This window comes from Sander vitreus, chromosome 8 (assembly GCF_031162955.1).
Source record: "Sander vitreus isolate 19-12246 chromosome 8, sanVit1, whole genome shotgun sequence".
NCBI lineage: Eukaryota > Metazoa > Chordata > Actinopteri > Perciformes > Percidae > Sander > Sander vitreus.
In genome coordinates, this window is record NC_135862.1 from 4,758,603 (window position 1) to 4,782,250 (window position 23,648).

Sequence of the window (23,648 nt, forward strand, 5' to 3'; positions counted from 1 at the left end):
AAATCCAGTACAGCAAAACTAAAACCCGACCCAGCTTCTGCAAAGATAGGACGAGCAGAAAAACTAAATGCTGACTTGAAACTGGAGCTGATGTCTCAGTGAAATCAAAAACCGATCAGCTATCACCACTGTCATATCACTACTAAATACAACTTATTTAATTTTGACAGTTTTTTACATCATCTAGATGCCTGCCTCATTTTCAAAATATCGCATGGGCTTGCACCTCCACCACTGGGTGGATTTATACAACAGAAGAACAGCAGTGGCAGGGCAACTAGGGCAGCCACCAGGGGAGACTGTGTTGTACAGTACAGACGTAGGAAGTTTGGCCAAACAGTCTTCTCAGTACGGGCCTCAAATTATTGATGTGCACTGTCCCTTTTAAATAAAAAAATAAAAAACTAGTGGAACTATCTCCTTAATATGTTTTTATAAAGTCACCAAAAAAACTTAATTGTGTAAAAGTGCGCACACTGTCAGAGTAACTGTTTTGTCCTGGACTGAGTCAGTGATGGAGTACTCGAGTCCTGGACTCTGACTCAAGTCCAACTCGAGTCGCTATTCTCTGGACTCGTGACTCGACTTGGACTTATGCACTGATGACTTGGACTCGAGGATTTATGAAATCGAACTCGAGCATTCATACAATTGGACTCAGAAGTTGGATGAAGTGCATATAAAATATTAATACATATTTAGTCTGTTGCGAAGTAAAATCCATCTTGCCTAATGATGGTCTAGTACCAAATCGTTGCCTACTATTAAACTTGATCTATTTTTGCAAGTTGGACAGTGTGCGGGAGTTTTCTTCGCAACTGTTGACCTGCTCTTCCCCCTCCGACGCACCTGTCTCACGTTGTAGATGTGAAAAGTATTGTCCTGTACACATTTAGTCTATAACTGGGCCAGTGGGGCCAGTGATGAAGTACTCGAGTCCTGGACTCAGACTCGACTCGGACTCTTCTTTGGTGACTCGGACACTGGTGGACTCGAGGCTTGACACTGGACCGAGTCACTGCAGGTGAATGAACACGTCTGGGTGGATAAACGTGCGTTTGTGGATTCAGATGATTCGTGTTTATGTTGTCAGAGGTTTGTGCCAGAGACTTTATTAAAGTCACAGTTCATCGCAGTGCGTTTGTAGATCCAATCGGAGTTCATCTTCCTCTGGAGCCTCTGAAGTGAAATAAGCTGCCAGATAACTCACTTTATTCCCTTATCCTCACAGATTTATACTTAATCTCATCTGAGTCCCACAGGAGTCATCCAGTGATTCTTGTGCAACAGACACACTGGATAAATGCATTGGAAAAATGATATTATGGATCAAAATAAACAAGAGAAAATCTCTGACTGTGGATGAAAGCCTGACAGAACACCCGTCTCCTCTATACTGAATGCTAAAAAGTTCAAGAACAGCCCTGAAATGTTGGTGAGAAGCCTGAACAGTCCAGAACAAACCATGAGAAGTCAGAAATAACCCTGAAAAGTCAAGTAAGAAGCTGAAAAGTCCAGAATAAAGCTAAGAAGTCAGAAGTAATTGTGGAGATAGACGTGTAAAATTGGCTCTGAATTCCCAGAATAACCTTAAAAAATATCTGGAGGGGGGGGATTCTGAATAACCCTGGGAAGTCTGAAATAATCAAAACAAATGGGAAAAACTCAATCTCAATTTCCAAAATAAACTATCTGGGGTATAACTGTAAAGTCAAGAAAAAAGGCAAGGTTAATCCTGAACAGTTTGGGATTACCATGAAAACGTCCAAAATAACCCTGAGAAGAGAGTACTGACAACTAAAATTTAAAATAACAACTTCAGAAGTCTGGAATAAAACAATGAAGTCCTGAATCAGCATAAAAAGACAAGAATTTGTACTTTGATGAAAACATTTAAGGAAACATCCAGAGAAACAACAGAATAACTGGAATAGGAGTTCGATGTACAGAAACTGGAGTCGAACTGGTGGGAAAAAAGGAGGGGTTGGGGGGGGGGGGAGAGAGACATGGTGATTAAACCGTCAGTGAAGGACTCGTCCAGGTAATAGCCTCCTCCGCACAGGAAGAAAACCATTTAGCTGAAAGCCGGAGGCATCGCGGGGCGAGTCGTGATTTGTTTGGCTATTCGGGAAAATGTTGTTAAAAAGGTTTTGTCTCTGTTGTTGAATTACTTTGTCTTGTCCTTTCCCCCCAAAGCATTTTAACAGCAACAACAGCTCAGACCAGACAGTGTGTGTGTGTGTGTGTGTGTGTGTGTGTGTGTGTGGGGGGGGGTGGGGTCAGGATTTAACCAAACAAACTCGAAGTTCGTCTGAAATCCAAAAAGGGACATCAACATGTCGTCAAGACAGGCGGCAGGGTTTTTAGTAGTTGTGTGGAATGACAAATAATAATAAAGTTTAAAGTAGGGCTGCACAATTAATGGCACTTCGCAAAATGAAAAAAAATTGAAAATTTGAATAATGACACCAAACTTAACATTACCTCCAATATCGTAAATCGTAATCGTAATATCAGTCAAAATAAACACTATTAGATATTTTCCTCATGTCAAGCAGCCCTAGATTTAAGGCACTCTGCCACCAGGGGGCGCCTAAAGCACTTCAATTAACAGGAGTCTGTGAGGCTTTGCGTCAAGCTAAATGCTAATGCTAACATGATGACGTTAAGCGGTAGATGCTAGATCGGATCCGCTAGACGTGTCGACATCACAGGCCGTGCCTCGTGGCCCGCCCTATTTTTTGCTTTATTCTGCCTCCGATTGGCTGACCCTGGTATTCTTGCCCTAACCCTCACCAATCCCCACTCCTCATGCCTAAACCTAACTACGCCGACACGTCTAGCAGATCTGATCTAGCATTTACCATGTTAAGCAGATGTAAATTAGTTTTGCATGTTAACTTATGCCAATTACCAGGCTAATTTCCTGTTTCCTCTCCTTGTTTCCTCCTTCACTTGTTTTTACTCTTTCCTCATATTGTTTCCTTCGCGCTCTCCTTTTTTTGTCTCCTCTTCTCTTCTTATGTCCTTTCCTCTCTCCTTACCTTGTTTTCTATCCTCTTCTTTCTATATTTTTTTCTACTTTTCTTTCCTTGTTTACTTCCCTTACACCTGCCCTTGTTTTCTCTTCCATCCTTGTCTCCTTTCATCTCTCCACTCGGTTTCCTTCGCTCTTTTCTCTTATTTTCTTTCTTTTCTTCTCGTATTCTTTCCTCTTTCCTTTTCTTGCTATCTTCCGTATCTCCTCTCCTCGTTTCATTTTCTCTCTTCTCTCCTTGTCTCGTCTCCTTTTCTCTCTTCCCCTTGTTTCCTTTCCTTCCCTCTCCCTTCCCCTTGACCCCCTTCCTCTCTCCTCCCCTTGTTTCCTTCCCTCTGTCCTCCCCCGTTGTCTGTATTTCATCAGATGAAGATAAAAAAAAATGGGATACGGCATAAAAAGTCGCTGACACAGACAGAGAGACGTGACGGCCAGGCAGCAGAGAGGAAGAGACGAGTGTGGGAGTGTGCAGGAAACACAAATGAAGCATGAAGTGTGTACAGAGACAGAAGAAGAAGATGGCTCCTCCAACCGAGACGACAGCTCCTCCTCCGACCGACTCATTCAGGCAAAAAATGATTTCCATCTGCAGCCCAATAAATGTCAGGTTACCGCCTGCACTCAGCAGCGTCCCTTCACGCTGTGAGTCAACACGCCGCACATCACAAACATGTCAGACAGGACGAGAGCGGGGCCTCGGGCTGACCTGGAAAACCAGGGAGCAGAGAGCACGACAAACAGACAACATGAAATTCAGAGCCTCGGAGCAAAGGCATCCTGCCTCCAAACTGCTGTGGGAGAATCACTCCGAGGCTTCATTTACACCAACTGTTAGGAGGTGACAGTGTGATTTTTTTTTACCTCACTTTTGACACAGATTCATGCTTTCCACTTAGTATTTCTATCATCCTTATCTATGTTTTGCACTTCAGGGTGTTTTCAGACACATTCCCAAACAGATTATTCAGGTATAATACATAAATATTTAGTGTGATTCAAAGCGGTGTTGTTGTTGTTGCTGTTTAAGTAACTTCTTTACACTGGTTTTTGACATATCACACGTCAAGTGAGCACTGGTGATCTGGTGGTGCCAAGTCCACCAACAAATGTAACGATGAGAACTGTTCTTTATATATATCTTCTGCTTGCAATATGCTGCCCATAGGAATCAGACTCTTTTAAAAAATAGTTGGTGAACACCAATTAGTGAAGATCTGCAGTAAATGTGCTTATTGATTACTTTCAGTTACTATTGTTTGATTATGTGTACTTTATTAATCCTACAAGAGGAAATTGCAATGTTTTCACTCTGTTGTTATTACACGAATTACACACACATGCTCAGTACCTCTACATGCACTAATGGAGAGATGGCAGAGTGAGGGGGCTGCCCATGGAAAGACGCCCCGAGCAGTTGGGGGTTCGGTGCCTTGCTCAAGAGCACCTTGGCAGTGCCCAGGAGGTGATCTGGCACCTCTCCAGCTACCAGTCCCTTTGGTCCGTATGGGGACTTGAACCAGCAACCCTCCGGTTCCCAACCCAACTCCCCACTTCTTTTCTTTTTTTATGTATAAGTTCATATATATGTATATATATTATTATATATGTATATATTAATATGGTGTCGTTTCACTAAGTCACTCTTTATTGCATTCCGGGATGGGGAAAAAACGTGCTCTGGTTTATTGGCATTTCTTTAAACCAATCACAATCGTCATGGGCGGCACTAAGTGCCGGACGGAGCCCTGGTGTCGCTTCTGCAAAATAGGAAGGAAGGAACTTGTTTTGGTGGAACGTGTGTATGTTCAAAAGTTGTTCTAGTCGTGCAACAGAAAACTCAGATTGGACAGATAGTCTAGCTAGCTGTCTGGATTTACCCTGCAGAGATCTGAGGAGCAGTTAACCAGAGTCCTCAGAAATCCACCAGGCATTAAGATTACAACTCAAAGAAAGCAGAAGGTAACGGACATCCGGCCGAAAAGAGTGAAATCTGACGGAACGGATCAATCCCGGAAGTGGAACATCATGGATATAGAGCATAACAGTGTGGTTCCGGAAGTAAAGATCCCATTGATTTTCTCCATAAGTATCATATCAGTCATAATGTCTAAACCATCTGAGGTAGACTGACCCCGAGCTACGTGGTTGTGACATGAAAGTTTCTGCTCCTGTAGAAGCTAGAAGTCCGTATGAAATCAACCTTGTTTTAAGAAAAACGTGTTATCCGCGATCTTATGGAGAAAAACTACAGTACCCACAATCCTAAGCGTAACAGCAACATATCTGATTGGTCCAACTCGCTGTTATCATAGAAACGTTTACCGTACCCGCGGAACCGCGGATGGCTAGAGCGAGCTTCTGCCATTGGAGTCACTATGATAGTTTCTGTACACGGTCTTGTACCTTTGCCTCTTTTGCCGTTTCCAAAATATTTTTTTGCGCCGAATCAAATGTGTTATGCTCACTATTCATCTCGTAGCTGGTTGGCTTGGTTCCAGTCTTAAAACTCTTTATATAAGCAATTTTCGAAACGTCAATGAAACAATTGAATGGGGAAAAAACAGCCGTTCAAAAAGCGGGCAGTCACTGTTGAGCTCTATAGACTAGTCTTGGTGTGGACGGCCCTTCAGGCTACAGCAGGTCAAAGGTCAACATCTCTCCCCCCCCCCCGCAGCTGCTGTGACTCACAGCGGAGGGTTTCTCCTCCCTGACCGTGTCCTGAACCAAATCCAAGAAAACAGTCTGAGGAGACCAGAGGAGGAGTGTGTGCGTGCGTATTCTTATTACGTAAGCAGACGCCTGTATGCTCAGATTCACTGCAGCAAAGCGCAGGCAGCGAGACTATCCATCTGTAGGAAAACCCAAACAAGCTGCGCCTGGTGCCGCTGTCGAGATGAGACGATAACACTACTCAAGACGTTTACGGTCGAGGGCTGACAGAGATGTGATCCCTCCTTATCTACACTGAACCAGGGGACGGGCGCTGAATCGCATCACATCTTTTTCCATCAAATACTGTATATTCATTTCTGAATTAACAGTAATGCACAAGAGGGATTGTAAAAACCAAATGTCTAGCCCAATTAGTTTATAAAAGGCTGGTGTCCTTTTAAGATAAGATAAAACTTGGTTTATCCAGAGGGAAATTGCCACTTTACTTTTTATTTTCCATTTATAAAATCCTGCAGTCCTGTAATCTTATTGCTGCTCTGTCTGCAGTGTTGGAAACAAAATAGGATCGACAGCTGATAACAGGGGAAAGAGGTGTAGAAAATCATGTTGGAAGGGGTTCCTTTTCTTTTGTCCACCCCATGAAGATATGATGGAAGACAATCTTTGAAAAGAGACAGGAAATGTTAATGTGACAGGTGTTTAAGGTGAGAGGACTTTGTTGGATTGGGCATATCAAAGTGTGGGGTCTGGGTGTCCCCCCCAAGGGTTATTTTGAGCGTCAAAGACTTCCTTTCCAGTTAAAAACTGTTAAACAGTTAAAAAAGCTGTACAGGTAGAAAACCTTGTTTTAAGGGGTTCATGAAGATATGGAGGAATATCTTTGAAAAGAGACCGTAAACACATGAATATTTCCTGTGCGCCTGAATAAAATATGTAATCATCTCTTGTGTGTGTAATAACATTTTCCTCTGTGATGAACTGAGTCTGTTGCTGATGAAACCAGCTGACCTCTGACCTCCGCCACCGCTCAGCTGATGATGATCTGCGGCGGTCACGCTGACTCCGCAGCAGTCTGGAATTTCAAATTATCACCTCAGCGTTTTTACCAGCACATGGGTCAGATTTCTTCATCGGGTGGCAGAACGATGACCTTTTTTTATATCAAAATTATACCTTCAGCACAGACATAAACCAAACGGACAACATGGACCAAAAGCTGAATACTTTCACTGCGAGACTGCAAAGGTCTGACGAAAAGAGTCGTTCTACCAACAGTCCAAAACTCAAAGATACTCAAAGAAACTTAAAGTTTCTTATAAATGAATGACTTAAAGGTAGGGCTGGGTGTTGTTAAAAAAATATTCAATAACGGTACCAATACCGATACGGTGACTTCGATACCGGTTCCTAATAGATACTTTTTTTCGATACCAACTTTATAAAAATAAAAAAAATACATTACGGCACAAATCTTTTTATCCATTGTTCAGCTCCTACTACGTGAGCCACATCTCTGTGTGTAAACAGCCAATCACAGACATTATTAGATCTTGGTAGAAGCATGCTGAATGCTGATTGGCTCCCTGACGCTGATGAGATTTACTCCTTAGGGATTGAAAAAGCAGCACATTGCAGCTTAGGCGGCCGCCTAAGCAACACACGCCTGCCGCCTTAACTATGTCATCGTCAAAAAAATAAAACGTGCCATGAATTGGAAAATAATCAGTTTTTATAATTTTTAAATATGTGACAGGGCTCGACATTAAGGCTTGTCCGCTTGTCCGGGACAAGTGGATTTTTTTGTAGGGCAAGTGGAAGTGAAATTGACTTGCCCCACTGGACAGGTTAAAACTCAAACTAAATAAAATGCCACGTTACTTCACGTTATGTGCCACTCATAGGGTTGGGTACCGAACAAATAACGTCGGTACTACCGAGGACGGATTTACTTTAAATCAAACGGTGCCAAATTTCAGTACCCGAGAGCATATCTGACGTCTCTGCATCTTGACAGAGAGCGGAGCTCCAACTTAAAGTCACAGTGAGTCACAGCAATGCCGGTAAAGCGGTTGCAAAACTCCACGCAGACAACGTATATAACGGCGAGGTGAAAACTGTCTGGTTAGTATGGGTTAACGTTGTTACAGGCGGGCACCACTGTGTTCACTATGCCCTATTGACTGACTGACAGGCTGAGGTCAACCCCTTGACCCTTTTTAAACGTTTTTGTCACTTTTTTAACACTTTCTCAAATTCATGGTCAATAAACCTAATTTAAATGACATTATACCAAATCTTTGAGTTTTAAAAAAGCAGAAAATATGAATTATTTTGACTATTAGCTAAATCAGCCAAATTTAATAGAAATAATCAGTTTTTTCAAATGTTGTATGGGTTCCATACAACGTACATCCATGTTATTTTTGTGCAATTTGGTTGAAAGAAACCCATACTTCTTAAAACCGGTTCAAATTTGACCTGAGGACAACACAAGGGTTAAACCAATGTTTTGGATCAATTTGCAGTTGATAAACGAATCAACAAGGATGGACGTTTGCATCTTTCCAGCAACTTCAGGAGAAACATAACCTGCCTAAGAATAATTTGTTCAGATATCTTCAAATTAGATTTGATCTTAGATCTCAGAGCTCATCTTCCCAATTTCGACAAGGCAAAGCCAGATAAGTTAGAGGCCTGCATAAAACTGTTTGCTAAGTCAAGCTACATCATTTCTCAAATATATGAGACTTTACAAGGCATGTGCCTACCAGATATGGACCGTTTAAAAGAAGAATGGGAAAAGGAACTAGGTGTCTCAATACTACCAAATGTTTGGGAGGAGAGTTTGGAGTATATCCATGACTATTCCATTAATGCTCGACATTGCTTAATACAGTTTAAAATTCTTCACAGACTTCACTATTCTAAAGCAAAATTGCATAAAATATTTCCAGAAGTCTCACCTCTCTGTGAGAAATGTGAATGCATGGACGCTACCTTACTTCATAGCTATGCCCCATGTCCCAAATTGCAAGAGTTCTGGTGCAACATATTCATATTCATTCATTTTCTCTCTATGATCTTGGAGGTCCAGATAGAGCCTGACCCTATTTTAATAGTTCTGGGTATATCTGAAGAGTTAAGGAAATTAAGAGTAGCACAACAGCGTCTTCTGGCCTATGGTGTTATAATCGCGAAAAAAACGTATCTTATTTATTTGGAAAAAGAAAGAGGTGCCTTATTTCAAGCACTGGCTGACAGAACTGACCGGTACTCTACACATAGAGATGATTAGATTCTAGGGGTGCACGATTCAGAAAATGTCACGATTTGATAGCCTATCGATTTTTAGGCTCAACGTTCGATTCAAAATCGATTTTCGATTCAAAAACGATTCTCGATTTTGAAAAAACGATTCACAGTATGTAAATGTAGTTACTTTTCCTATGTGATTGCAGTAGACATACAATTAAAAAAAAAATTTAAATCGGTAGAGCTTGAATCGCGAATCGAATGTGAATCATTTTTTTTTTGCACACCCCTATTAGATTCATTCTGAAGGACAAGCTTAGGGACTTTGAGAACGTTTGGCTTCCCTTGGACTCTTATCTTGACAGAGAATGCCATTAAGACATGAGTAAGAATACACTCCTGGGGTGGGAGGGGTGGGTAACTGAAGAAAGGGATCCTGAGAGGGGTTAAAGGGAGGGAGTGGTAAGCTATGTTGGGTTTTTTATATATATATATATAAAATTTGTATAATGTCTGTCACTGTTTCTGTTACTATTTGCATGATGTCTGTTGCTGTTTTTTGTTGTTATGATCATTCTTAAAGAAACATGTAAATGCCATGCAAACTTCATTGTTGAATGAAAATGTTTCACAGTGAACGTATTTGAAACAAAACAAGTAGTGCCATTTATTTCCACTACAGCTTCATGGTTTTTCAACTAACGGTGACTGTGGCATGTATGGGTATGTGAGTTGGTGTGTGTGGTCTGTAGTGGTGTGGTGTCTGTGCTTCCGGGTAGAACACCTGACTAACCAAAGATTGGTCCCTATTTATCCCCTGATGATTAATTGGCTCCTACAAGTGGTGATAAGTCATTTAAGACAAGTTTTAAATCATTTAAAAACATGTCAGAATCAAGTGTCAAGTCATTTGAAAAAAGCCAGAGGCAGGTTTGAAGTAATTTAAGAAAAGACTTAGCCACAAGTCATTTTAAAGTCGAGTCTCAAGTCACTGGAAACAAGTCTGAGTCCAGTTTCTCATTTGAGATTATTCCAAATTTTAAGTCATGAGAAAAGTCCAAGTCATGTCTCAAGTCACTGAAAACATTCACGACATTCAAGTCATTTACGACAGATCAGATTTGAGTCTCAAGTCATTTGGAAAAAAAAGTCACTGGAGAGAGGATTCAAGTCATTTGGGACAGATCACACACACACACACACACACACACACACACACACACAGTTTTCAACAAGACAATGGGTTATTGAAAACTTGATGGATTACAAATCGAGGCCATCAAAATGAGCATAAAGCACAAAAAGCTTCATTAACACAGACGGCTTCAGACAGCTTAACGAGGTCGTTATTATCAGTCGCACTAATGAATTGCCGTTACAATGAGCAAATTCCCCTCCATTAAATTCCATTATCCACCCTCTCCTCCATCCTCTTTTTCTCTCGGAGAGAAATTACATTTGGTAGCCAACAACAGAGCTATCAGGTAATCGAGACAGATCAGCCGGCGCACGCCTCCAGCTTACGCTCATTTTTAAGAGAAGGTGGAGCATTTTTCACCCCCACATTCATTTAGAGCATAAATATGATATGAAGTTACTGATTGGACATGATGCTGCTGCTCAGGCATGAGATGTTCAGGTCATACTGTCGGTTTATGAGACACACAGGTCTGATTGGCCGTCGTGTGATTGGCTAAGGGACCTGCAGTGACATCACCTGGCACTGGATAAGATTAGGTCAAGATCAGGATTTGGTTGAGAAAGAGATGTTTCAAGTGTCATGTCATTTAAGACCAAGTGGGGAAAAAAAGACAAGTTTTATGTTATTTGAGACTGAGTGTAAGTCTGAGATAAAGAAACTGGAATGTAGGCACAAGTTCCCTAGAGGGAAGTCCTTTTAAACAAGTCTGTCAATTTGAAAGTAATTGTACGGTGGCCCTGAAGTGCAAATCACAACAGCAAATAGAAAAACGCAACAGCAAATCATAAAACGCAACGGCAAATAGGAAAACACGACGGCAAATAGGAAAACACGACGGCAAATAGGAAAACACGACAGCAAATAGGAAAACACGACAGCAAACATGAAAACACGACAGCAAATAGGAAAACACGACAGCAAATATGAAAACACGACAGCAAATATGAAAACAAAACGGCATTAACTTCTACCGGAAAAGGTAGGGCCTATCTAGCAGAGGACAGAGCCTCCTGAAAGGACAGACGGACTGTCTCTCTGTTAAAAGTAGGCGCTTTTCCGTGTTTTTCACCTCTCCTTCCTGTTAAAAGTCTCTAGACTTTGGAGACAGGTCCGTGTAAAGTCTCAGGTAATTAGGGTTGGGTCAATCAAGACTCATTTGAGATCAGCGTCGCGTTGCAATCCTTTTGGAATAACACCTATTAAAAAGCAACAAACCTGGTCTAATTTTCCCAACTTTTGTCGATGCATCAACTTATCAGAAAAGCAGCAATTTTACCACATTTACTCCACAGATTGGTTCATCCCAGCTACTGTACCTCGACTACTTCTTCTGTCTGTACAACAGTGCTTTACGAGGCACTTTAAGCTTACAAGGGTTCATAAAATTGAGGCCTCCATTAGAGCTACTAAAAAAAAGCAGCGGACTGCAGACAGTCAATATTTGAGTGTATATTAAGAGTGTATATTCATGGCCCTTTATGCTTCCCTTTTGTCCCACATAATGATGTGTTTATTCCTTCTTGCGAACCATCTGCTGCTTGTTATCAAAGAGTGGTGTGATTTTTAGGAGGCAACACTTCAGAGAGTGAAAACCACCCTCTACATTCACACGTCTTCAAACTGTGCAAAGATCAGCTGCCTGAAAACTAGATGAAACAAGCCCTGGAGGGCTTTCTGAAGCTTCTCAGCCTCACGCTACAAGACTCACAGAGAAGATTTTCTTTTTCTCAATCTGGAAACGTTTTGTATCATCAAGCACTATAATAATGTCTGTTTGGTTTCTGCTGATCTTCATCGCCTCATTCTGTCAAATCAGAGGGAATCAGAGAAAGAAAACTGAAACGAGATGATACAGAGTCGCAGGAGGCAAATAATGCTTCAACCCTTTACGTCGTCTTCTTACTGGGAAGTCTTTCAAGCATGGAGGAATTACTGGGAATGCTTTGCAGCTGGCACCAATATCTGAAGAGTACATAAACATTGTATATGTTGTCGGTTATTGTTGGTTTTTTGATTCAGTGGTGGAATGCAACTAAGGCTACGTTTACAGGACAAAGAAAAAGTGACATTTTAAGCGAGAAACAGGCCATGCAGTTGCTGAATCTGTCTTCATTTCAGATCGACAAAGGTCAGTTTAAAAGATTTTCGCCAGACTGTCCGACGGCTGATTATCGGGTTGGTGTGTCAGGGCCTTAACTTATAGTGGAGTATTTTCACAGTGTGGTATTAGTACTTTTCCTTCAGTAAATTATGTGAATAATTCCTCCATCTCTCCCTTTTGGAAAGGGGCCACTGTGAAGTGGAGCAACACTGAAAGAGGAGAGCTGCAACGTTCCATTTTCTGAGTTGAAAGTGAAAGTTTGTTGAGTGACAGCAGAGCTGCAGTCAAGACAAGTCTCCAGCAGCTTTTTCTCAACAACAGATGAATCTCTGCCAAACACTAGTGAGTACACTGCCTTACACTCACACTCACTAAATATTCTGTCAGAGTTGAGTTCAAACCAGAATCTGGTTTCATCTGTTTGACCATATAAAGAATATTATACCATGGAATGTGTCATTTTAGATTAAAAAAAAAAACACGTACATTTAGCCAGAAATACAAAACAGAGGTAAAAACCAAACCACAGTGAATTAACTCCAGCTAGTTAAGGTTAGACAGAATGCAGTCACAGCTAGTATTAGCTTAAGATAATTTACATGCCTGTTTCCTGTAAAAAGTTAAAACCTGAGCTGACCTTTACTCAGACAGAAAGTTCCTCTCAGGACAAATGTTTAACTGAGGTCCATCAGTGGATTGGAAAATAGTCTCAATCCGTGGAATTGACAGAACGGTCAGGTAGTTAGGCTCTATTTTTATCAGTGAAACAACACTAGCACTAACACCCTACATTGCAGACCAGTCACACTCGTTTTCACCAGTCTGACCACGTTTTCACATGTTGATACATTTAATTGCTGGTTACAGTAACAACTAATTCATGTCAGTCCAAAATACCTCTGGGAAATGTGTTTCTTACATATGTATATGCAGACCCAGTTGATGGATTTTATGAAACACAATTATAAGATATATAATTACAGTTTTGGTTTTTCACACTTCATGTCCTCAGAGTGTAGATATGTCTGCTGCCTGCTGTCTGCTGACTGAAGATCAGTTTCTGTGCTCCATCTGTCTGGATGTGTTCACTGATCCAGTCACCATACCATGTGGACACAACTTCTGTAAAACCTGCATTACTCAACACTGGAATATTAATGCCCAGTGTCAGTGTCCCAACTGTAAAAAGTTTTTCTACAGAAGACCTGAGCTGCAGGTCAATACTTGTATCTCCGAGATGGATGCTGAGTTCAGACAGTCAGCTCAACAGAAAACCAGCAGCAGCAGCTCAGAGCAGCAAGTGTCCAAACCAGGAGAAGTTCTCTGTGATATCTGCACTGGAACCAAACTGATGGCCCTGAAGTCCTGCCTGGTGTGTCTGGTCTCCTACTGTGAGACTCACCTGGAGCCTCATCTGACAATGTCAGGTCTGAAAAGACATCAGTTGATTGACCCTGTGGAGAACCTGGAAGGCAGGATGTGTACGAAGCAGAATAAACTGCTGGAGCTGTTCTGTAAGACCGACCAGATGTGTGTCTGCATGCTCTGCATATATTCAGCCCACAAGACACATGATGTTGTTCCTCTGAAAGAAGAATATGAAGAAAAGAAGGCCGAGCTGGGGAAGACAGAGGCTGAAATACAACAGATGATCCAGAAGAGACGACTGAAGATCCAGGAGATCAAACACTCAGTGGAGCTCAGTGAGGAAGATGCAGACAGAGAGATAGCAGGTGGTGTTCAGGTCTTCCCCGCTCTGAAGGAGTCTGTTGAGAGAAGCCAGGCCGAGCTCATCGACACGATCAAAGAGAAGCAGAGAAATACAGAAAAAATGGCTCAATGCTTCATCAAAGGGCTATAACAGGAAATCTCTGAGCTGAAGAAGAGAAGCACTGAGGTGGAGCAGCTCTCACCGACTGAAGACCACCTCCAACTCCTCCAGAGCTTCACGTTCCTGAACGCTGCTCCAACCACCGAGGACTGGACACAAGTCAGCGTCTGTCCACCGTCATATGAGAGGACTGTGGTGAGAGCTGTGAATCAGCTAGAGGAGACACTCAGTAAACAGATGAAGAAAGTGTTTGAGGTCAGGATGAGGAGGGTCCAGCAGTCTGCAGTGGATGTGACACTCAATCCTGATACAGCACATCCAAAACTCATCCTGTCTGATGATGGAAAACAAGTACATGACAGTGGTGTAAGTAAGAAACTCCCAGAGAATCCAAAGAGATTTGATTATTGTGCTAAAGTATTAGCAAAGCAGAGTTTCTGTTCAGGAAGAATTTATTTTGAGGTTGAAGTTAAAGGGAAAACTAAGTGGGATTTAGGAGCGGCCAGAGAGGCGATCAACAAGAAGGGAGGAATCATACTGGCTCCTCAAAATGGTTACTGGACGATATGGTTGAGGAATGAAAATGAGTGTAAAGCTCTTGCAGACCCTAGAATCTCTCTCTGAAGTCTCGGCCTGAGAAGGTTGGGGCGTTTGTGGATTATGAGGAGGGTCTGGTCTCCTTTTATGACGTTGATGCTGCAGCTCTTATCTACTCCTTTACTGGCTGCTCCTTCACTGAGAAACTCTACCCATACTTCAGTCCCGGTCCTAACAATGGGTTAGGGTTAGGTAAAAACTCTGCCCCTCTGATCATCTCTACAGTAGACATTAACTTTTCAGATTCCGATCAATGCGTTTTATTTCCATGTTTTTCTCTGATGTGTCACGTTGCTACTTACTACTACAAAAACAAATTTTACGACACTGACTGATATTATCTAATGTAGTCTAATTTATTCTAATGACGGCATTACCTGCCTTCAAAACTGTTGAATCATCAAAAACAATGTACTCACCACTCATCTGTATTTAGTAATGCTCTTTTTGCTTGTATTATTATTATTATTATTATTATTATTAATATTTTATTTTCTATTTAAAATAAATGTATACGGTTAGAAGATGGCTGTGTCTCATGTGACCTTGTTATGTGTACACGCTGAGACTCTACAAACCACAACATGTAAATAGGACAATGTTGGCGTTATTTTGTCACTTATTGGGAGCAGTAGGCTAGATGGAGCAGGTTACCTCCAGGATCTGTGCTGTGGAGATGAGAAGGGTATGTATGGACTTATCTAACTGTGGGGGATACGGTGAATAAGCTAAAGTCCCAATAAGTCGGCGTGTTCCGTTTAAATTTGTAAAACTTTTTAGAGATAGGTGGTTCTCACAGGACAGCGACGCTACGAACATATGATGATCTTATAGAATATGATGCATTGCTGTAGGTTAAACTACCCAACAGTATACAGTATAAAAGGAGTTAAAATGAGCACAACCTTAAACATCTACAGCAGTAAAATGCAACATACACATTAATGCAGCAGGAATTTTAAGTAAAGAATCGGAATACTTCCTCGGCTTCTCAGCAGAACACAATACCACCGATGATACTGACTGACAGAGATATTGTTCTTTCTCTATGGTTTGAGGCGTCCGTTCCACCCTCTGACAGTTTATATGGAACGATGTAGGAAGAAGGTTCCCTCTGTTTTCATTCCTCCCTCTGTCATTTTCTCACCTCTTTCCATCACCTCTTTTTTTCATTTGGTGTTTTTTGGCTGAGCCTGCAGCGAGCTCATAAACAGAGACGCTGTGGCTTCTGTCTCTCCCACGCAGAGATAGAAATATAATGCGGCAGCGTGAGCCGCTGTCGCAGCAGAGCGTCCTCCTGGAGAGCGAGGCCAGGCTCACACTGCGTGATACTGTGTGAAAATGGATGTGCAAATATTATGCAAATGCGCCGAGAGAATATTACAGTTTCAGATGAAGCATCTCACCTCTGACACCTGCCATTTTGTCAACGGCAAAACTCCTGTAAATCAAGACAGGACAGATACTGATGACTTATCGGTTATTAGAGCCGGGACATTTCAGGGATATTGGGACATGTATATATTTACTAGGGCAAAATTAACAACATAATAACAAGTTGACACGCCATTAAAGCCCGCGCATTCCGTGATTTGGAAGTTTGGTCACCAAAACGACTACGTTTTGAAAAAGATCATGGTTTGAATTAAAACACTACCAAGTAAAGAACACTCATTTCCTGGGTGAAAGTCTTTTGTTTTCCCGGGAAAGCGAACTCCGTCCCCCAGCTTTAAAGTGCTGTGTTGTACGACGCCGACCTCCTCCCTATGCGATCCGGAGCATTATACAGCAGCAGTCAACGTGGTGCATACAGCAAAAAATAAGTTGAATACATACGAATTACAGTAGCTATATGTACGAATGGTTCATGAGAACAGCCTGGTATCTGAATACTTTTCATCCCACTGGAGTTTGCATTCAGAATACTTTAATTTGATGTAATGGTGAGTCTTGAGTTTAAGGAGTTCACCAAGTGACATGTTTGTATTACATTATCTTAAAGTGCTCATATTATGTTCATTTTCAGGTTCATAATTGTATTTAGAGGTTATATCAGAATAGGTTTACATGGTTTAATTTTCAGAAAATACCATATTTTTGTTGTACTGCACATTGCTGCAGCTCCTCTTTTCACCCTGTGTGTTGAGCTCTCTGTTTTAGCTACAGAGTGAGACATCTCACTTCTGTTCTATCTTTGTTGTGAGTCGCGCATGCGCAGTAGCTAGGTAAGGACTACTAGCCATTAAGAAGCATAGAGTATGGAGCAGTTTGTGAACAGTGTTTTCTGTTGGAGATGGTAAGTAGCCTGGAAATCCAGACCCAAATCCGAAAGATTAAGGGTCTGGCACTGAGTAATGAAAATGGCCCAACTCGAGGGGCGGCACCAAGCATGCATTTGAAAATCTCACTGCACGCAATTGGATAACACTACGACCAATCACAACAATACACGGGGTGACGTATCCAGAGCCCCAGACGCTTAGCTACCAGCGGAGCTAACTGGTAGATTAAACTCTTGCCATATCCGGTCGGCAAAACAGCAAAAACGTCCTTCTTGCAAAGGAACGATTCGAGCGCCGTCTTCTGTTCCTCTTTTAGATAAAAGCCAAGTCTAACTCATTCATTGTAGCAGCCAAAGCCGTCTCAAACAACTGGTGTTCATCCGTAGCCAACTTGCAATTTTTACTAATGATTTCGACATCGCAGCGCTGTCGTCATCTGTTTAGCTCGCCTCTGGCCCGCTTATATCAGATACACCGATGTGATTGGTGCAGCTCGGCTACAAGGGCATAGTTAATGAGCATTATTACTGAATGCCTGAGTGACTCGCTGAGCAAATTCAAAGTGTGCTCTCGCGAGAACTCTGGATTTCCAGGGTAGGTGGTAAGTCCCTTTGGGGTGGACTTTGGGCTTTTTCACTTTGTAAACCTATGACGTGCACAAAAAAAGATATATAACACAATAAAAGGGAAGGGAAAAAAACAAAAAGCATAATATGAGCACTTTAAGTGAGAACTAGGGCTGGGTATCGTTCAAAAATATTCAATACCAGTACCGATACCAGTACTGTGACTTTGGTACCGGTTACTAAACAATACTTTTTTTCAATACCAATTTTATAAAACAAAAAAGAAATAACATTACACAGAAATCTTTTTATTTATTTTTCAGCTCCAACTGCATGAGCCCCATCTGAGTGTTTCCTGCGTGTCTCTGCGACGTGCAACGTTAAACAGCCAATCACAAGCATTGTTACATCTTGGTAGAATGCTGCTTGCTTATTGGCTCACTGACGCCGATGAGACTCACTCCTTAGGGATTTAAATTGGGTATTGAATGACGAGGCATTTTTCGATACTCGATACTTACGAGACAATTTGGTCGGTGCCTAAAAAGGTTACGGTTAAATTGGTTAACACCCAATTTTCTTTAATTATCCTATTTATCTGAAACAACACTTAATCCCTTATAGATCAACATATAGTCTGAGACGTACTGTGTACCCCTTTTTCTTTCTTCCCAGAATCTCCAAAGAAATTGGACGACGTGCCTTTACATTTAAAGCACCATCTGATTGGGATACCTCGCCCACTTCACTTAGATCAATTACTTCATTTGTTTTGTTTAAGGCATCTGTCTTTAATTATTTACAAATTACAACCTGCTCTTGTTGCTAACTTGACATATTACGATTTTTGTTGATTTATTTATTTATTTTATGAGTTGGCTCCTGTTTGTGCATCTACTAAAATAGCATCATATTTGGGATGTATGCAAATGTACTGTGTTTTTAATTGTATGTATATGGGGGAGGGGGATCAGTTGTTGTTGACGTATGTATTTGTGAATGCATTTTGTGTTTTTTATTTACTGTTTAATTGTATCTCAAGGGGTATCTAATAAATACATATATATTGAATTCGGTACCCAGCCCTACGGAAAACATGTTACCGACTATAAACCAACTCTGCAGTCAGTCCCTGTTACCTGTCAGAGTGTCCGCTGCAGCTGAAAAGTTGTGACAGTGCTGGTGAGCGGCAGCAGGGTGAGAGAACCTCTGCATCAGCTAAATCTGGTTAACACCCCTCCTCCTCCTCCTCCTCCTCCTCCTCCTCCTCCTCCTTCTTCCATCTCCAGCTAATTTTAGATAAGTGATGGAGTTGAGCATTTTTCTGTCCTCATTACGCAGGCTGGGCTCTAACACATACACATGAATCGTAGAGCTCATCATCGTTAATTTAACGCAATGGAATTGGTTTTCTGCCGTGCATAGCAACACAGAAACACGCCGCCTCCAGAGAGTTTGTCTGCATGAGCCGAAAGACGTTAAGGCAACAGTTGGGATTAACTTTTTTTACGTCGACGACAAACACCCGTGTGAAAACGCTTTCTATGCTGCATCCAGCTCAGGGGGAGGATGAAGCTGATGAAGAGCCAGAGACATGTTTCCTCCACCACTGAGTGACATTTTCGGGCTGCCTGTCAGTTCTCCCTCAAGTCAAACCCACAAAGAACTCTTGACTCAAACCATTGCAATATACAGATTTCTGAAATGAAAACCGAGGACATTTCCAGTTGGGCGGTCAATATATCATTAAAATATCCAATGTTATTGTCTATGAAATAAAAAAAAGAGAGGCAATTCCGGTTTCAACAAGCACAACGTGATTAAGATGTAAACCGGTAGGCTGTGCTGCCCAATCTGTCTTGCCATGTAAAATATTATTTCATATTTACCGGTCTGTTTTTAACAAACAGTTAAAAGAGGGACCGGCTTAAGCAGGGGACAGGGCACCAATAACAGGCACTGTACCCACAAAAAGAGGACCTCTGGACACCCTATTGGAACTGTATCTTTTATTTTATTTTTTTTATTCGTTACCTGAACTGACCAGAGAAGGTCTTTATTTGATTGGTTTCAAATAAAGACCTTCTCTGGTAAGTTCAGGTAAAAAAAAAAAAAACACACACACACACAAAGAAAAAACAACCCACTAAAAGGGCTGCACAATTAATCGCAATTGTATCGAAATCGCAATATGAACTACTGCAATATCCAAATCGCAGGGGCAAGGGCAAAATATGTGTCAAACCGTTCTGAATGAAGTATTGTGGTGCTGCAGAGACGTCCCGGCCTACAAATCCTATCCTACAGACTAAAGAAAAAAATCTTTGTTTGGTACAGGTCCTCGAAAAAAAATCACAGTATAATCATTTTAATTTCTTTCAATGTTAATAATTTTCAATGAAAATGAGACTGATACAAAAACGATAATTCCCTCCAATATCGTGAATCATATCGCAATATCAGTAAAAAATAATCGCAATTAGATATTTTCCTCATATCGTGCAGCCCTACTCACTAACTTGGGTTACTCCAACATGAAGTAAAGGTTGTCACAAGTCCGATCCGAATCGTTCGTTCAGTTTAGTACAGTTCAAAGATTCGTAGTCACTGACGGTGTAAAGGATCTCTACTGACATACATGTTTTGGAATTTCGTGGACCAATAGCCTACAAGTCAGAACTTGTGAGTTTTCTGAGCTACAAGTTAACTGAGAAAAGGGTCACTGTGCTTTCTCACGAATAATCGCAGACATGCCGTTCAAATCCACTCAAAAGAAAACCTGTTCACCTCTTCTTTTGCTCTCAAATGGCCTCACTAATCCAACACAAGATTTATCCAGACTGTTAAAACAACCAGTGGTCCGCTCACATCAATAGCACACCTGCCTGTCTTTAATTAAAGCTGCCGTTTTCTTCTCCACATCTGCGGAAGTAGATTGACATGAAGACGAAGACGTGGTGAGATTAGAAAGTAGAGTTTTTACATTAATTACAATCCCAGAGTGAGGAGACCGCCATCCGGAGTCTGAAAAGCTCTTCAGCTCTCCAGATTCTCTTCCTGTTCAGTTTCAGTGTGTCAGTCACATTACTGAAGAGCGCACGAGTTGCACTTTTTTACTGCATTTATCAACGCATCAACCCTGCCAGTGACAAAACCTTGAGAAGACACAACGTACCAGTTCACCTGCTCAATCCTCCAGGTTCTCGCTTTCTTTTTGGCTGTAGGCTCTACTGTCCTGATCAACTCTGAGGTGCTACATAGTCAGTTTGCAGCTGTTAAGATATGTAAAACACTTTACCCTTGCTTGGCACTTTAAGCCTTTGAGTGTGTGTGTGTGTGTGTATATATATATATATATATATATATATATATATATATATATATATATATATAGCAAAAAAATCAATACTATTTGAATGCTGAAATTAATATTCAAATGTGTTTTTTCTTTTTTATAAATAGGTTGGCTAACGTTAGCTAATCTACCTCTTCTCATGTCTGATGAACAATAAGTTACGGGAGTGAGAAACACAAGCTAACGTTACGTACCGAGTAACATTAGTACAGGGGAGAGTGACAGGCTGCGGCTGGAAATCAGAAGAAGGATGGGAAATAGTTTTAACATGACTTTAAAATCGACATCCACCTACCCAAAATGCCACTTCAATACACTTGTTAGATAATGTTTTATTACAGAGTTCTCTGCTGATTTGTGTTTGTCGCTGTGTGCGTAGTGGAATATAATGTAAACAGAGAGCAGCGTGCCAGAAATGCAATGCGCCATGACGTAGATCCCCTTCAAGGCCAGGCTGATGTTGGAAGTCCCTCTAGTGGACAGAACACGTATAACTACCACTGCTTATAGTGGCATTGACAATGCATAAGCCTAAGTAGTGTAGTACATATTAATAACAGGCTGCATTTGAGCATTACATATTCAAATATTATTTGAATATTTAAAAAAAATAACAAATGAAATTCAAATGGTATTATAGAGAAAGATTGATAGCTCTAGTGTGTGTGTGTGTGTGTGTGTGTGTGTGTGTGTGTGTGTGTGTTCTTGGGCTCCTGGAAACTATTTTGATGAAACTTGTTTTAATGCATTTGTTTTAAAGTCCTTTCAAAATGTATTGCTGTGATGTCTTGTTTTAACCCTGGAATGCTAAATCTCCCGTCTGCACAACGCTTTTTACCCTTGGGTACTAATAAAGAAAGCTTGAACCTTGAACATTTGGACTCCTCTGGTCCAACAAGAGTAGAAAAATCAGAGAGACAACAGAGACATAAAGAACCACAAAGTTTTTTGCAGTTGTTTCTCCGTTAGTTTCTCAGATGTTGACAACGACGCATTGCAGAACAGAACCCAGCACACCAATTCAACCATCACCTGTCGGCGTTCTCTTACCTTGAACAGTCGCAGGATGTTGGCCACCATGATCGACACAGAGCTGGCCGACGCCCCGATGACGCCCACCACTTTATCCGGCTTGGCGAAGATAGGCGGGTCTCCGTTGGCACAGCGGACGTCGGAGCCGTCCCTCTCGATGAGCGCCTGGACAAAGGTGAGCGACTGCTCCAGGGCGTAGGTGTCTCGCGAACACGTATCCAGGATGCGCGCCCCGAGCGTCACGTTGGGCAGCAGCTCCGGGTCCTTGTTGATGAGGTCTATGGCGAACAGCATGGCCTCCAGCCGGTGGATGCCCTTCTCCTTCTTCAGCTCGCCGCAGGGGATGCCCCTCTCGCCACGAGAGTGCACGGGGAACAAGCCGCCCAGGATGATGTCGCCATCCAGCCGGATGGAGTGGCCGTACTCCTGCAGGGGCAGCTGGGAGTCTGCCACCACGGCCGGCTTCTGGCCAGCTGAGCCTAGCAGCCAGCAGATTTTAAGCATCAGCAGAGAGAGGACGCAGTGTCCCGTGACACTCAGGGGCTTCGAACCCATCGCCATTTTACGGTAAGTCGAGCTGCAGGGAAAGATAGCAGGGATATGATCGCAGAATCAACAGGCAGGCGGTGTGCAGTGCAGAGGGTGTGGCGAGGACGGGGCGAGCAAGACCATGGAATCACCCGTCACCCAGGGCAGGGTCAACCACGGCGGGCAGTCCCACCTACGAACACTGATCACGGAGTTTTCCTGCGGTACGGGTTCCTGTATCGGACATAGCCGTCTGCAGAGAAAGAGACGGAGCTTCAGAGTCTCAGCAGTTCTAGTTTCACATTCTTCCTGACACCTGTAGATTCAGACAGAGGAGGAAACGATCAAAATGTGATCAACAAACCAGAGTCTGAGCACAGGTGTACTGCCTTCTGCTTTACACGCCCATACTCACATATACCAGAACAACCAGCAGTGACAGACTGGGTTCAAAAACCGGCCCTGGCATTTGCAACACACCGGCCCTATTTTTGTCAATAACCTAGCTTGGAAATTAGGAACTCTGCCTTCCAAGTGAATCTTTCCACACACCTCGTCGTAGTACAATCTTGAATATTTGTGGCTGCATGCATAAATTAACTTATCAAAATCAACCAAAGATAAATAATAACAGTAGTGGCCCATAGGGGTCCATACGGGGCATCTGCCCAAATTCCAGATGGCCAGTCCGTCACTGACAACCAGTATGTATTGTATCATATGTCGACTGTTAGGATATTTTCTCTTACATGATTACGAAGTTTGGCATTTCTAATGAAAATGTTGTTAATTTCTATTGAAAGTGTTCTACCGAATGTATCTTGCGTGTTTAATCCGGTGGTTCCCAACTTCTTTGGTCAGAGGTCCCCCCACAGCCCTTTCAGATGACCTCATGTACCCCTTCATCGATTCCCAATGTGTGTTCTAAATCTATAACTGTTTTCATAGTGGATATTGTTTTTAATGCAATAAAATGTCAATATTTAGGTTGGTTTGGTCAGCAAACGTGCTACTACTACTTGGGTGAAGCTGAATGTTTCAACTCTTTATCCATTATTTTTAGCTATTTATTTCTACCATTTATTCCTTACTTTTAGCTACTTGTTTAAACGTCTTTACTAGCTTGCTAACACTTTTTATCAAACACTTACACATAACTGCAACATCTAGTGTTCAGGTATTACAGCTGATAT

General features: G+C 41.9%; 1 protein-coding gene and 1 pseudogene across 1 annotated transcript in view; one reads left to right on the forward strand and one right to left on the reverse strand.

Annotated features, from left to right (window-relative positions):
• Positions 1 to 23,648, reverse strand: part of grm8b (glutamate receptor, metabotropic 8b) — a 145,826-nt gene that overhangs the window by 119,189 nt on the left and 2,989 nt on the right. The window contains exon 2 of the mRNA XM_078256461.1: positions 21,946 to 22,771. Coding sequence (XP_078112587.1) covers positions 21,946 to 22,488 — 543 coding nt within the window. The 5' untranslated portion in view covers positions 22,489 to 22,771. The remainder of the gene's footprint in view (positions 1 to 21,945; positions 22,772 to 23,648) is intronic.
• On the forward strand, positions 12,577 to 15,027 carry LOC144521633 (E3 ubiquitin-protein ligase TRIM21-like; annotated as a pseudogene).